Genomic DNA, 12,278 nt, shown 5'->3' on the forward strand with positions numbered 1-12,278 from the left:
CTCGAACTCATGGACCCAGAGATCATGACCTGAGCTGAAGTTGGATGCTTAACTGACTGAGCCACCCAGGAGCCCCGAGGACCATGTGCTTTGACTTCACCTGGCCAACCACCTACTCACCCACAGCCCCGTCTTCCCCAAACTTTTACGAAAAAAGCCTTGATTCCAGAAATCTTTTTTTTTCTTTCTGGAAACGAATCTGCAGATGGTTTTGTTGTACCACCAGGTTGGGGAGCCTAGGCTCTAAAAAGATAGGAGTTTGTGGTCCAAGGCTCTGGAGGGCACTGTGGGGACACAAATGGGAGAATCAGGGAAGGCTCCGTGGAGGAGGGGTGATCTTTGTGCCAAAGCCTGACAGTTGAGTGTGTATTATCCAGACGGGTGAGGATTAGTGTGAGTGGGATGGGGGGCTGTGTAGGACCACTACAAAGGCATGGAGGGTGTGAAATGTCTCTTTTCACGAACAAAGGAGCCGAAGCAGGTGGCGGTAGTCGTGGAATGGGGCTGCAGCCCCCGCTCTGACAGCTCACCTCGGTGGGCTGGTGGCTCTGTGAGCTCCATGGGGCCTTGCAGAACCAAGCTGAGCTCCCAGCCAGGCTGGAGCAGGTTCTCTGAGGCCTGAGCAAACCTTGGGTCTCCCTGGTCTCCGAGGCTGGACTGGCCATCTCCACAGGAACATTATGCTTTTATAATTTTTGAACTTGAATGGTCAACCCTTCTCAGTGTCACCACAGTCAAGGTGCTGTGGCCCGTGTCCAGCCTCCTGATCCTCCAGCAAGGATCATGCCAGCTGGTCAGGAGTCTTCAGGGGAAGCCTGGTGGCGTTGGACACCCAATGGCTCTAGTTGATCTGGAGGCTCCCAGAGTTTGCCAGTATTTGGGATGATTAGATAACTGGGGAAACAGAGTCTCACTTTCTCACTGGTTCATGCCCATCTCAGAGCACGGTGATGAATATTAATGACTTAATAGATGGGTTAGCATAATGCCTGGGGCATAGTAAGTGCTCAATAAACACAAGCTTTTAAGATTTTTAAATTCATTCATTCATTTACTGTGCTTTTAGTCACTCGTTTACCCATTATTCATTCATTCACCCCAATGAACTCATTAATTGGGCACAGATTAATTGGGAACATATTCATTACAGATCTGTTCTTTGTATTGAGCTTACCTGAGCCCACAGGTGCTACCAAAATTCAACACAGGTCAACATAGGCCTGGGAATTCAAACACTCCTTTTTTACCTGGAAGCATGGATACCTTTAATGACAGTAGCACCTCTCACCCAAACAAGGGACAGCAGATGGCCCATTGGGGACCTCTTGCGGCCATTAATCACACTTGAGCACCTCTCGCTGAAATGGCCACAGGACACTGAGTGTCTTAACAGTGGCAGAAACCTTTAACTGAATACCAAGTAGATGCTCCATCTGAGTCTAAAGCCCACGGATGGCTGTGACAGGTGCAAAGCTGAGGATGAAGAGACCTACTTCTTTGAGGACTTGGCAGTGAGAAGCCTGCACCGTGCAATATTTGTCAATTTACTTATTTATTTATTTATTCACTTATTACATCACCTTGCCTTTCCCGAGACTCGGAAAACAACCATCGACAGTATTAGAGGGTGTTGGTCAAGTCTCAAAGCAGTGACTCCTGAAGGAGCTCAGAGGAGGGGGAGAGGTTGGGGCAGGGAGGTCAGGGTGGGCTACCTGGAGGAAGAGTCCATCAGGTGGGGAGAATGGCCTGGGCACAGCGGTTCTTGCAGAGAAGCTGAGGGAAGTGGGGCGGCCCTGGGCCTGGAAGAGGCCTGACTGCCCTAGTCAGGAAAGAGCAGGAAGCCAGAGAAGACGCTGTCGGAGCCTTCAGTGCCCACCATGCCGTTGTAGTCATTGACCGCCAGCCACACCTTCTCACCCACCTGCAGCTTCAACAGCACACCGCCCGAGGTGACCTGCTTGCTGTTGGACAGGTGGTCACAGAAGGTGGTCACCTTGACATCACTTCGGTACAGCTGCAAGCACAGGTTGGCCGTCTGCGACGTGTGGTACACAAAGTAGTAAAGACCTGGGACTTTGCAAGTGAACTTGCCAGTGCTTGTGTCATAATCCCCCTGCGGGTTGGTGATGGCTACGTTGAACTTGACCACGCTGTTGGACGCGGGGTACTGAGATGTCTGCCGCGTGACCGTGAACACAGACTGGTGCTTCTGCTTGTATCTGCCCTCCTCGCCCGGCTCCCCCGGGGGCCCCATGAGGCCAGGAATCCCCGGGCTGCCGGGGGTTCCCATGGGCCCGTTTTTCCCGGGATGACCAGGTGTGCCGGGTTCTCCCTTCTGACCCTTGGGGCCTCGGGTTCCAGGGACAGCCGGGATTCCTGAGGAGAGAGCAGGTGGGAGGGAAGTGATGGGGCAGGGGACAGGAACAGGGACCCTGGGGGTGTCCTCCAGGGGGCATTCCACCAGAGTTTAGTCTCTGGAATCTTCTCCAGATGGCCTATCACCTGGGGGCAGCGGGCAGGGAGTTAGAGGAGAGGGAGCCTCCCCGTCGACTTGCTCTCCGAGCACCAAGGCGCTCCCCTGTCTTTTGGCCTCAGTTTCCACATTTACAGTGAGGAGGGCAGGACTGGCCAGCCTCAGGAGGTGTCCGAGCCGGGCAGGGTCCTGTCAACCCACAGACAGCGTGTGACCTCACATGGCTTCTGTTTGGCCTGCACAGTGTTTTTATTAAGCTTTTTATTTAGAGCCCAACATTGACAGATCCAAACCTCAGCTGAAAGTGTTGCTTCTTAGCGTTTCTTGAAAAAAATCGGAAGATCGGTCAGAGGTCCATTTCCTGGAAGGCTCATAAAACTTACTCTTTAGGTCCCATTAACTTGCATTGGCCTCTTCAAGGCCCTTTGCCTAACATTATGCTTAAACTTTTTTCATCTTTTTATGCTGAAATAATTATAGATTCACAGGAGGTTGCCAAAAAAAAAAAAAGGACAAGAAGAGCCCGTGTATTCTTCGCTGAGTTTTCCCGAGTGGCACATCTTGCATAACTAAAGCACAGTATCAAAACTGGAAAACTGACCTTCAGATAATCCACAGAGTTCCATGTTGCACATGCGTTCATTGGTGTGTGTGTGTATAGTTCTAATACAATCTTGTAGCATATGTAGATTTGTGTAACCACCCCCTTCCCCTCAATCAAATGCACCTGTAATTTTGTATTATTTTTTAAAGAGGGCCCTCAATATTTTACAAGGCTCAGAGCCTCACAATGCTTGTATCCCTTCCTGAGATGGAACTACCCCTGACCGGCTTAGCATGTGGGAATCACAGGATGGAGCCAAACAGAAACTGCCCCCACCAAGGGGGTTGACTTCTCCAGCGCCCCTGGCCCTATGTGGCCCACTGGAGCCCCGATGACACCTGGGCTGGTTCAGATTCTCTCATGTTACAGATGAGGAAACTGAGGCCAGAGACTTGCTCAAGGCCATGCAGCCGGTAGGAGGCGGAGTCAGGATCAAAAATCAAGTCCCAGTTAGAGTGTATGATTCTGTGACAGCCCTGATTATTTGAGCCTCTGTGAGATTTTTCTCCTCTAGTCCAAACTGTACTCATCGTTTAGGGCCTGATTCTAGTCTCCTCTTCCAGGAAGCCCTCTCTGGCCAGCTCTTGCAGCCCTCACAGACGCTTGCTACCTCCTTAGGGTTGGGTGTCTGTGCAGACCCATTTGTGACAGATCCTCTGTGGCTCATGAGCATTTTAGGCCCCAGGGTTAGGAGAGGGGGATTAGGATCCAACAGACCTAAGCTAAAACTGTGCGACCCTGCACAGGTGACCTCCCTCCCCAAGCTGCTGCTTGCCTAATCGAGGAAAGGGTGTACTAGGACAGATCCCAGAGAGCTTCTAGAAGCTTGGAGTGGGAGAATGCATGTGCTGGGGGCCTCATAGGAGGTAAGGTCAGCTCCTGGTGATGGCCATCAGTGGCGCAGGGCCATGTCTCATTCTTCCACAAGTCTTCCAGCAATTGATTGGGAGGGGGAAGTCATGCAGCGGGGAGGGGCCTGAGAGGCAGGGGAAGGTGGTAACCAAAGGCACGTGGGAGCTGGACAGGATTCCACTGTGTGACTTTGGACAAGTTTCTCCATCTCTCTGAACCTCAGCTTTGACATTTGTAAAATGGCAGTCAGGTGCTTTAAAAAGGGCCTCAGTTTTCTCACTTGTAAAAGAGAGTGAACAATTTTATCTACCCCGTAAGGTAAACATACGCTGAGCACTTGGAACCATGGCTGATATATAGTAGGAGCTCAATAATTGGTGGCCATCAGCCACTGCGCTGGGAGATGGCCAGAGGGAGCGTGCGGCATAGGATCTCAAAAAATGGCAGAACCGAGAGCCTCCTTTGGCTCACCTTGAATTAGAGAATTCCTTCTGAAATGTTGGCAAAATTCCAGTCTCTTGCCAGGAGAGAAGATGACAGTGGGGAAATTCCCAAGGACATTCCTTGCCGCTGGCCTCCCCCACCCCCTCTGCCTCTGCCACCCCCGCATCACTTCTGCCCAGACTCACCCCAGTCTCACCCATGCTGGCTGGAGACACCTGCACCCCAGACACGCACCTTCTGACACGGAAGGTGCCCCAGCCTCTAGCACTTGCTCAGCCCCAGTGCCCCTTCATGTTCTCAGCCCCCTTTGCTCATGCTAGGGCTTCCCCATCAATCCGCAATCCTGACTTCTCACTCCCCATGCCCCCAGCTACCCAGGATCCCAGGGAGGCAGGTGAGCACAGACCTCCCATAGAAACAGTGCTGACAACAGCAGTAACACACATAGCTGAGACCTACCCTGTGCTGGATGCTGTTTTAGTTTCAACTTAATCATCCCAGCACCCTGTGCAGAAGGTACTACTGTCTCCCCATTTTACAGATGAGGAGACTGAGGCACTCTGCACAGGGAAGTGACAGGTATGGGAACTGAAGCTGGGCCATCTGTGCACTGTGGGCGTTCCCTACATGGCCCCTCCCCTCCCCCACTACCCCGGGGTCTGTGTTGCGAGGCAGGTGGTGGAGGATCTATAATAAGATAGCACAGCACTTTAGAGTTTGCCAAAGGTCTTCAGGTGGACCATCTCCTGAGATCCTCCCTGCCACCTGCTGGGGCAGGTGTTTTGTTCTCTACCTGTTGGCAGATGAGAAACTGAGGCACAAAGAGGGGAACGTGGAGGACTGAGGCCTGGGCTCTGAGGAAAGAGGGGCTATGCCTGCTGGGAAGGCTGGGAGCAGGTGTGACTCGAGGGACTGTACTTCTTGCCACTAAGTCGCTGTCCTCCTCCCCCAGGTTAGCCCCAGATGGACACCGCCTGCCGCCCCCAGGCCTTAGGTGACCCCCCCCTCCCCCAGCAGCCCAGCAGACTCACCTGGCTCACCCTTGGGCCCCGGCAGGCCATCGTGTCCGTCCTTCCCTGGGGCCCCCGGCAGGCCGGGCATCCCGGGGATCCCGTAGCAGCTCGTGCTGGCCTGGCCCCCGAGCGGCAGCGCCAGCAAGAGCAGCAGCAGGTTTAGTCCAAGGCGGGGCCGGGAGCTGGACCCCGTGTCCATCCTGGGGAAGGATTTGGGCAGGGAGAGAGCTGAGTTGGCCGTCCCGGCCCGTCACTCACCCTCCTCACTGGTCCTTCGACAGCCCTCAGGAGCCTATAGGTCCCTTCCCCAGGCCCCTTGCCCCCTGGGACCTGGGGCCACAGGATGGATGGAGGATGGGCCTCTTTGAGCCCGGGGCCCTCAGCTCAGCAGTGATGGGGACCCTCCGTCCTCTCACAAATCAAGCTGTTCCCATGTCTCAGGGCGGCAGTAGGGGAAACTGCCATTTGCCCTCTCCCGGGCCGGGGTCCTGGTCTCACCTGGAGGTAGCAGGATTCTGGTCTGGTCACAGCGATATCCGCAAATCTGCTTCCCCTCTCCCCAGCCAGAGGACACGGTGTCAGAGCGGACACAGCAGGGAGGGCCCAGAGCAGGCTGGGCGGCCCGTTCCCCTCTGCTCCCCCTGCCCCCAGGCCCACATCCCCTTTCCCATCATTTTTCCTGACTCAATACTTTCTTTTGGGCACTAAGCCAGGCTGACCCTGTGTCGTCCCCCACAACCCCGCTCCTCGGATCATGAGAGTCTGAAATGAGGAAATGTCCCCTGCCCCGGATCTGGTGAAGGATGTGTGTGTGTGTGTGTGTGTGTGTGTGTGTGTGTGTGTGTCCAGTTCAGCCCATCTCTATATGCTGGCGTTTACTGTGCCTGAGACTCAGCTATTTTACAACATTCCTAGGAGGAAATTATAACTCCCCCTTTACAGATGAGGAAACTGAGGCCCAGGGAGGTGAAAGCCCTTACCCAAAGTTACACAGTGAATGCATTCTTGGGGTCCAGAATTTTGCCTTGCTTAGCCTCTGCTTAGCCTCACATGCACTTATCAAGTGGCAGGCCTTATTCTAGAAACTTCCATTTGCCCCTCCCATTGGTTATACTTGGGAGCAGGCACACAGGATGGGCAAGCTTTGATGGCAAGCAGACTGCGGTGGTGGGCAGACTCTGGCCACAGGGCCAGGGGCCTCAGATCTTCCAGCCCTGCCACTCCCATGCTCTGAGGTCCTCAGCAAACCACTGGCTCCTCTAGGCCTTAGTCTTCCCATCTGTATACTGGGTGAGTGGGTGGTGGAGGTCCAAGCTTTGCACGTCAGTGTCCCTTCCTTTGCTGGGGCCCTTGATGATCCCGGCCTCCCTGCCAGCACCAGCTCTGGCACCTCTTGGAGCCTGAGGTGGCTGGTGAGGGGTGGCTGTTTGGGGCCAGGCTGCCAGAGGCTCCTCCTCTCTCTTCCTCATCACCTCCTATGAGATTCTGAAGAGGAGGCAGTAGAGGGTTCCTGCCCTGACCCCACACTTGCCACCTGTGTCACTCAGGGTGAGGGCTTTGACCCTGAGCATCAGGTCCTCTTCTGTGAATGAGGGGTCCCAGTAGCTCCCGTGCAGGGCAGGGCTGAGGACCCAGTGTATGATGCATCACAGTGCTTGGCCTAGTGCTGGGCAGGAGCAGACCTTCAGGCTCTGTCCCTGCCCCACTCACTGGCCCTTAGGGCCTCAGTCTCCCAATCTGCCCCTCCACAGGGCTGCAGGGTGTGGGATGAATGCACGGAGGTGAATGTCCTTGACCCTGGAAGCTCCAGCAGGTGGAGGGCTGGGAAGAGCAGAAATGATATAGACACAGCATTGGTCTGGGCGGGGGATCCAGATGGCACCAGGGGACCCCATCTTCCGTTCTCATGTCTTCTCATCTCGTTTGCGCCTGGGTCTGTCTTGTCCAGCAGGTGGCAGCCTCGGCCCATGCTCAGCCCGCCCTTGCCCCAGCGGCCAGCCCCAGCCTGGCTCTGCCAGTCCCTCCTCCCAGGCAGATGGGGGGAGGGGACGGAACGCCGGGGAGGGGAGGGGGTGGTGTGCGAGTGGGTGGAATTTAGAATAAGGAGCACCCAGACACTCCCTGTACTCACACTCCTGTAGCCTGGTCTCTCCCACCACTTACGGGGCTCTCAATCCTGACATTTGAGTCCCATTGCAACGAAAGGAGCTCTCCACTTTGGGGTCAGGCAGAGCTGGTTCAAATCTAGGGCCTGCCACTTTCTGACAGTGTGACCTTGGACAGGGATCTCTTTTCTCTGAACCTCAGTTAAGAGGGATTGCTGAGATCAAATGCATCGATGGCTAGGAAATGTCCAGCACATCGCAGGTACTCAGAGAGGGTTTCTTTTCCCAGTCTGTGGGAGGGAGGCAGAGAGCTGGGGCAGAGTGGAGGCCTGAAGGAGGCAGAGAGGCCGTGAGGAGTCCAGCACTATGCTGGGGCTGCAGAGGGTTCACTGTCTTCTTCCCACCCCCAGAGGCTGCTGGTGGGGACAGGGCAGCCCCAGGAGTACGTCAGAGGCCAGGGTACCGGGGAGGCGGTGGTATGTGAGGACTCCCAGGCTGCTTGTGTTTCAGTTAGTGGGTGGGAGAGACAGTCTCAGTGGCTCAGAGGACGGCCCGGTGTGAGTTGGGAGGGTGTGAGAGGGTCAGCATGTGGGAGAACGGGGCATTTCTGAGGCATGTGCATGTTGGAGGGTGAGGAGGGCGTGTACACCCGCATTCACCTGTATCCCAAGTACATCTGTGGGTCTGACGGTGTGACTAGTGTGCACGTCCAGGGGTGAGCACGGTGCGTCCAGGGGACTGGGTGGGATGTGCGCTGAGGAAGGGGATCCCCATGCCCGTGCTTCAGTAGGCAGTGGACAGGCTTCTGTCCAGGAATGTGGGTCCACATGCATCTTGAGGAAGATGGGTGTGCGTGCGTGGTGTGCAGGTGTGTGGCGTGCACACAGCACAAAGTACGGACGGCTTCCTTTGAGAAAATGTGCAGGGCACTGGACGGCCTTAGGACTGAACTCCTGGTCTCCTTGTGGTCTTCACATACAGAGGACAGAGCGAGGCTCCTGCTTCTGAGCAGTTCCAGGACAGGCTAAGTGGGATGCTGGGAACACACCATGAGAATTCCAGACCTTGTCAGTCGCAGTCCCCGGGAGGGATGCCCTGCACGCAGCAGCCCCAGCCTCCATTCCTGCCTCAGTGGAAGCCCAGCGCTGGACTCAGGAAACCTGCCTCCGGGGAAGACTGCTGGCCCCCCTTGAGCCAATTGCCCCCTCTCTCTGAGTCCTGCCCATGTCTTTCTGGTTCAAGGTTGGAAAGCATGTGTCAGGCTGTGGCTTGGAGGCTGGCAAGGGTCACAGTAAAACACGCAGGCTTGGGTACTAGTAAGATTCGGGTTCAAATCTCAGCTCCTCTCCTTACACACTGATCTTGGGCTTTCTATCCACCCCCAGGCTCCAACCTGTTTCGTTACCTATAAAATAGGGTCGTGATACCCACTTCACCCCTCAGCGGTACACATTAAACAAAATATAATAATGCCCAAGACTTACATACACAGCCCTTACTCTGAATCAGGAGCTGCTCTGCAGCTTTCATATATTAAGTCATTCAGTCTTCCCAACGACCCTTTGAAGTGGGTGCCATTTTTATTCCCATTTATCAGATAAGGAAACTGAGTTCACTGAAGTTATTTAATATGCACAGGGTTGGACAACTGGTAAGTGGTGGCCCGAGGTCCTAGGACTCCCAGGATCTGCTGTAAAATACAGAATACGGGCCTGCCTCGTAAGCACTCTGTAATTGTCATTCTTACGCTCCCTCCCAGTGCCCAGTGTGGCAACTCAACAGATATGCTCGACAGACAGGGACTCAGGTATTTATTCTAGGAAGAGTTCTAAGAAATCAATCTTCTTACAGTGTGCAGTGAGCGGCAAGTTCTAGGGGCTCTGGTAGCCAGCCCTCTCCCTTTAGGCAGCTCAAGCAACCGCACCCCCATGCAGAGCAGACCAGAGAAACCAGAGAGGTAGAGTGAGTGGGCCAGAGTCCCACAGCAAGGAAGCATGTGAGGCCAGGGGCAGGAGGGTCCTCCCCTGGTTCAGGTGGACGGGAAGATGAGGAAGCCGCTGAAGACGCTGTCTACGTCAGAACCCTGGTAAATGCGGCCCTTGGCGGGGTCTCTCTCAATCCAGACCCGATCCCCACGCTGTAGCTTGAGAACTGTGCCCCCGGACACCACCTGGAAGACTCCCTTGCTGTTGGCATCACAGAAGCCCAAGGAGCGCTGGGCATGGTCCCTTGCAGAGGACACGATGGACAGGCAGATGTCCGACTTGGACACCACCTGGAAAGTGAAGTAGTAGTAGCCGGCCACGGCGCAGACGAACTGGCCTGTGTTGTTCTGGTACGGGCCTTCCTGGTTGGTGATGACCGTGTCGAAGATGACGATGTTGCCACTCATGGGCGGGTTCCGCCTTATGGCCGAGAAGGCTGGACGTGGCTGGTCCTTGATGTTTCCTGGGTTGCCCTTGATGCCTTTCACTCCCGGGATGCCAGGGGCACCCGGGGAGCCACTGGGCCCAGGGAAGCCCATGTTGCCAGGGTGGCCGGGGGGGCCGGGGTCCCCCTGGTCTCCTTTCTGACCCCGGATGCCCGTCCGGATGCCAGGTGCCCCTGTGGGGGAGAAAGGCCGGATCTGGGGTGAGAGTCCAGCCCTCACTGGTCCTCAGGGAGCTGACTGGGACCCTGGCTGCTGTGCAGTGGAGGACGGGGGAGTGCCTGGGCCTTCACGACCTTGATCCTGGCTGGCTGTGTGACCTTGGGCAAATGTCTCACCCTCTGAGCTGCAACTCCTTTATCTATCCAGTGGAGAGGAGTGCGAACAGGCACTTGGGAAGCCGTCAGGTTCCAGCAAAAGCAGACACTGGCTCCTTCCCTGTTCTGCCCGGCAACCCTGTACCCCACACCCTGCCAGGCCACGGGCCCCAGCCTCTTGAGGTCGGGACTACATACAGGATGCCCGGATGCAAATGACTGCAAATGTCTCTGTAGATCTTTCTGGGCTGTTGTGGACGGGGAGACTCAAGGGGATCATCTGAGACTTCCTTCTCTCACTCCGGGCATGTTCTCCTCTCCCTTTTCCTTCACTCTCAACCTGTTCTCTAGAATGTGAGTTTCTGAAGCCTGAAGGGGCTTGGGATGGGGAAGCAGGACAGAGTTGGGTGTGGGGACGGCTGGAAGGGAGCCAGAAAGACAGTTGCCGTTCATTGATCCTCTATGTGCCAGGCAGGGTCATTTCTTCGGTTTACAGATGAAGAAACTGAGGCTCAGAGAGGGTCAGTAACTTGCTTGAGGTCACATAGCAGGAAAAGTTTCCTGAGTCTAAAGGCTAGCACCTTATTCACGCGGGTAACGTAGCAACGGCCCAGGACTGTGCACTGCTCCAAGACCTTTCTTTTCCTTGCTTGTAGTGGTCGCTCCTCCAGAGAAGGAAGGCAAGGCTGAAGAAAGAGGACTCACGCACTAAGGGGGATATGGAGGGGCCTGGCAGCCTGGGGACACGTCCAGAGAGAAGGCTAAGTCCCCCTTAGCCCCTGGGACCAAGTGCAGAGTGCATGGACATCACATGGGAGCCCAGCCGGATTGCTGCTTCTTGGCGCGGAGGCCAGACCAGACCAAGGGAGGAGGGGCTGGGGTCCAGACGCAGGTACTCACCTGGCTCCCCTGGCTCCCCCTTGAGGCCTGGCTGTCCAGGTCGGCCAGGCTTTCCTGGGGCCCCAGCATTCCCATCTGGTGCTCGGCACACGTCCTGGGTCACTGTGAAGGTCAGGGATGTGGCCAGCACACAGACCACCAGCCAGCCCCAGGGGGCCTCCATGGTGCCACTGTGGAGACGTGAGGCCGAGCTGGGCATCACACACTCACACACACTCAACTCACGCACCTGAACTCCACACCCACAGTGATGTACACACACCCCCCACTGATGCACAGACACTCCCTCAAGGGCCTCCCAAGTCTGCCTGCCCCCCAGCTCCAGGGACCCCACACACATACGAAGAACCAGAAATTTGCCCAGATACACACACACAGCTGAGCACACCCCTCTGGTTACATACTCAGACACACAAACACAGCCTCTCATCCTGCACCTACACAACACAGCGAGCAAACCCAGAATCCACGACACCCTCCTGGAGGCACCGAATGACACCCAAGTAGACTCCATCCCTCACTCACCCAGACGCACACATTCGCGTACTCCTACAGATGATCAATCCCATGGAACAAATATTTATTGATCACCTACGCCTTATTTAATTAACACTCTGTCACCCAAATGGCAGAGCTGTGCGTACACACGGGCATTCACGACCCCCTGACACAACACATGTGCTCACTCCCCTGAGCAGTCGGCCCCTTTCAGCACCCACTGTACCCTCTACGGGACCCGTCTGCTGGCTCTGACGCCCCTAGCCTCTCTCCAGCTTCCTGTGTTCTGGGGGACGGAAACCTAGGGACTCTGGCTAGAGCTGATGGGTCTGTGTTACCGCCTCCCACCATCTCCCAAACCCAAGGAATCAAGGTCCCCTCACTCACTTGTTCTGGGCCTTGGATCAGTGCTGCCTGCAACCCTGTCCTGGCACCGAACCAGCAGCCAGCGTCCCCCTCCCTCCGCCTCGGTTGTGCAGCCTCCCAGGTCAGCTCCCCTGGCCCCCTCCCCATCAGGCGCTGGCCTCACCTGCCTCAGCTGGCGGTCCGTTCAACTGGATGTTCCTGTCCTCCACCCAGGGACCCCGTGGGACACCCAGCAGGGGCGGTGCCTGCCCGGCTGTGGCCAAGTTTCACATCCCTTC

The 12,278-nt window shown here is 55.8% G+C and overlaps 2 protein-coding genes across 2 annotated transcripts; both read right to left on the bottom strand.

The window, feature by feature from the left end:
- Positions 1-1,533: 1,533 nt before the first annotated feature.
- On the bottom strand, positions 1,534-6,005 carry C1QC (complement C1q C chain). Its single transcript, XM_077775664.1, has 3 exons — positions 5,885-6,005; positions 5,405-5,586; positions 1,534-2,376 (listed from the first exon to the last, which is right to left on the bottom strand). Exons 2-3 carry the CDS (start codon positions 5,583-5,585, stop codon positions 1,820-1,822), a joined length of 738 nt encoding a protein of 245 aa, XP_077631790.1. The 5' UTR covers position 5,586; positions 5,885-6,005; the 3' UTR covers positions 1,534-1,819.
- A 3,280-nt stretch (positions 6,006-9,285) lies between these two features.
- C1QA (complement C1q A chain) lies at positions 9,286-12,244 on the bottom strand. Its single transcript, XM_077775652.1, has 3 exons — positions 12,164-12,244; positions 11,137-11,306; positions 9,286-10,095 (listed from the first exon to the last, which is right to left on the bottom strand). Exons 2-3 carry the CDS (start codon positions 11,297-11,299, stop codon positions 9,521-9,523), a joined length of 738 nt encoding a protein of 245 aa, XP_077631778.1. The 5' UTR covers positions 11,300-11,306; positions 12,164-12,244; the 3' UTR covers positions 9,286-9,520.
- Positions 12,245-12,278: the final 34 nt, after the last annotated feature.

This window comes from Crocuta crocuta, unplaced genomic scaffold (genome assembly GCF_008692635.1).
Source record: "Crocuta crocuta isolate KB4526 unplaced genomic scaffold, BGI_CrCroc_1.0 scaffold127, whole genome shotgun sequence".
NCBI classification, from domain to species: domain Eukaryota; kingdom Metazoa; phylum Chordata; class Mammalia; order Carnivora; family Hyaenidae; genus Crocuta; species Crocuta crocuta.

What these genes read in the sequence shown, in the direction of transcription:
- C1QC (XM_077775664.1), bottom strand. Translation starts at nt 5,585, where the DNA reads ATGGACACGGGGTCCAGCTCCCGGCCCCGCCTTGGACTAAACCTGCTG. An exon ending in GGGGCCCAAGGGTGAGCCAG is followed by an intron (nt 2,377 to 5,404) that starts GTGAGTCTGCTG and finishes CTCTCTCCTCAG; the next exon opens with GAATCCCGGCTGTCCCTGGA.
- C1QA (XM_077775652.1), bottom strand. Translation starts at nt 11,299, where the DNA reads ATGGAGGCCCCCTGGGGCTGGCTGGTGGTCTGTGTGCTGGCCACATCC. An exon ending in GGGGGAGCCAGGGGAGCCAG is followed by an intron (nt 10,096 to 11,136) that starts GTGAGTACCTGC and finishes TCTCCCCCACAG; the next exon opens with GGGCACCTGGCATCCGGACG.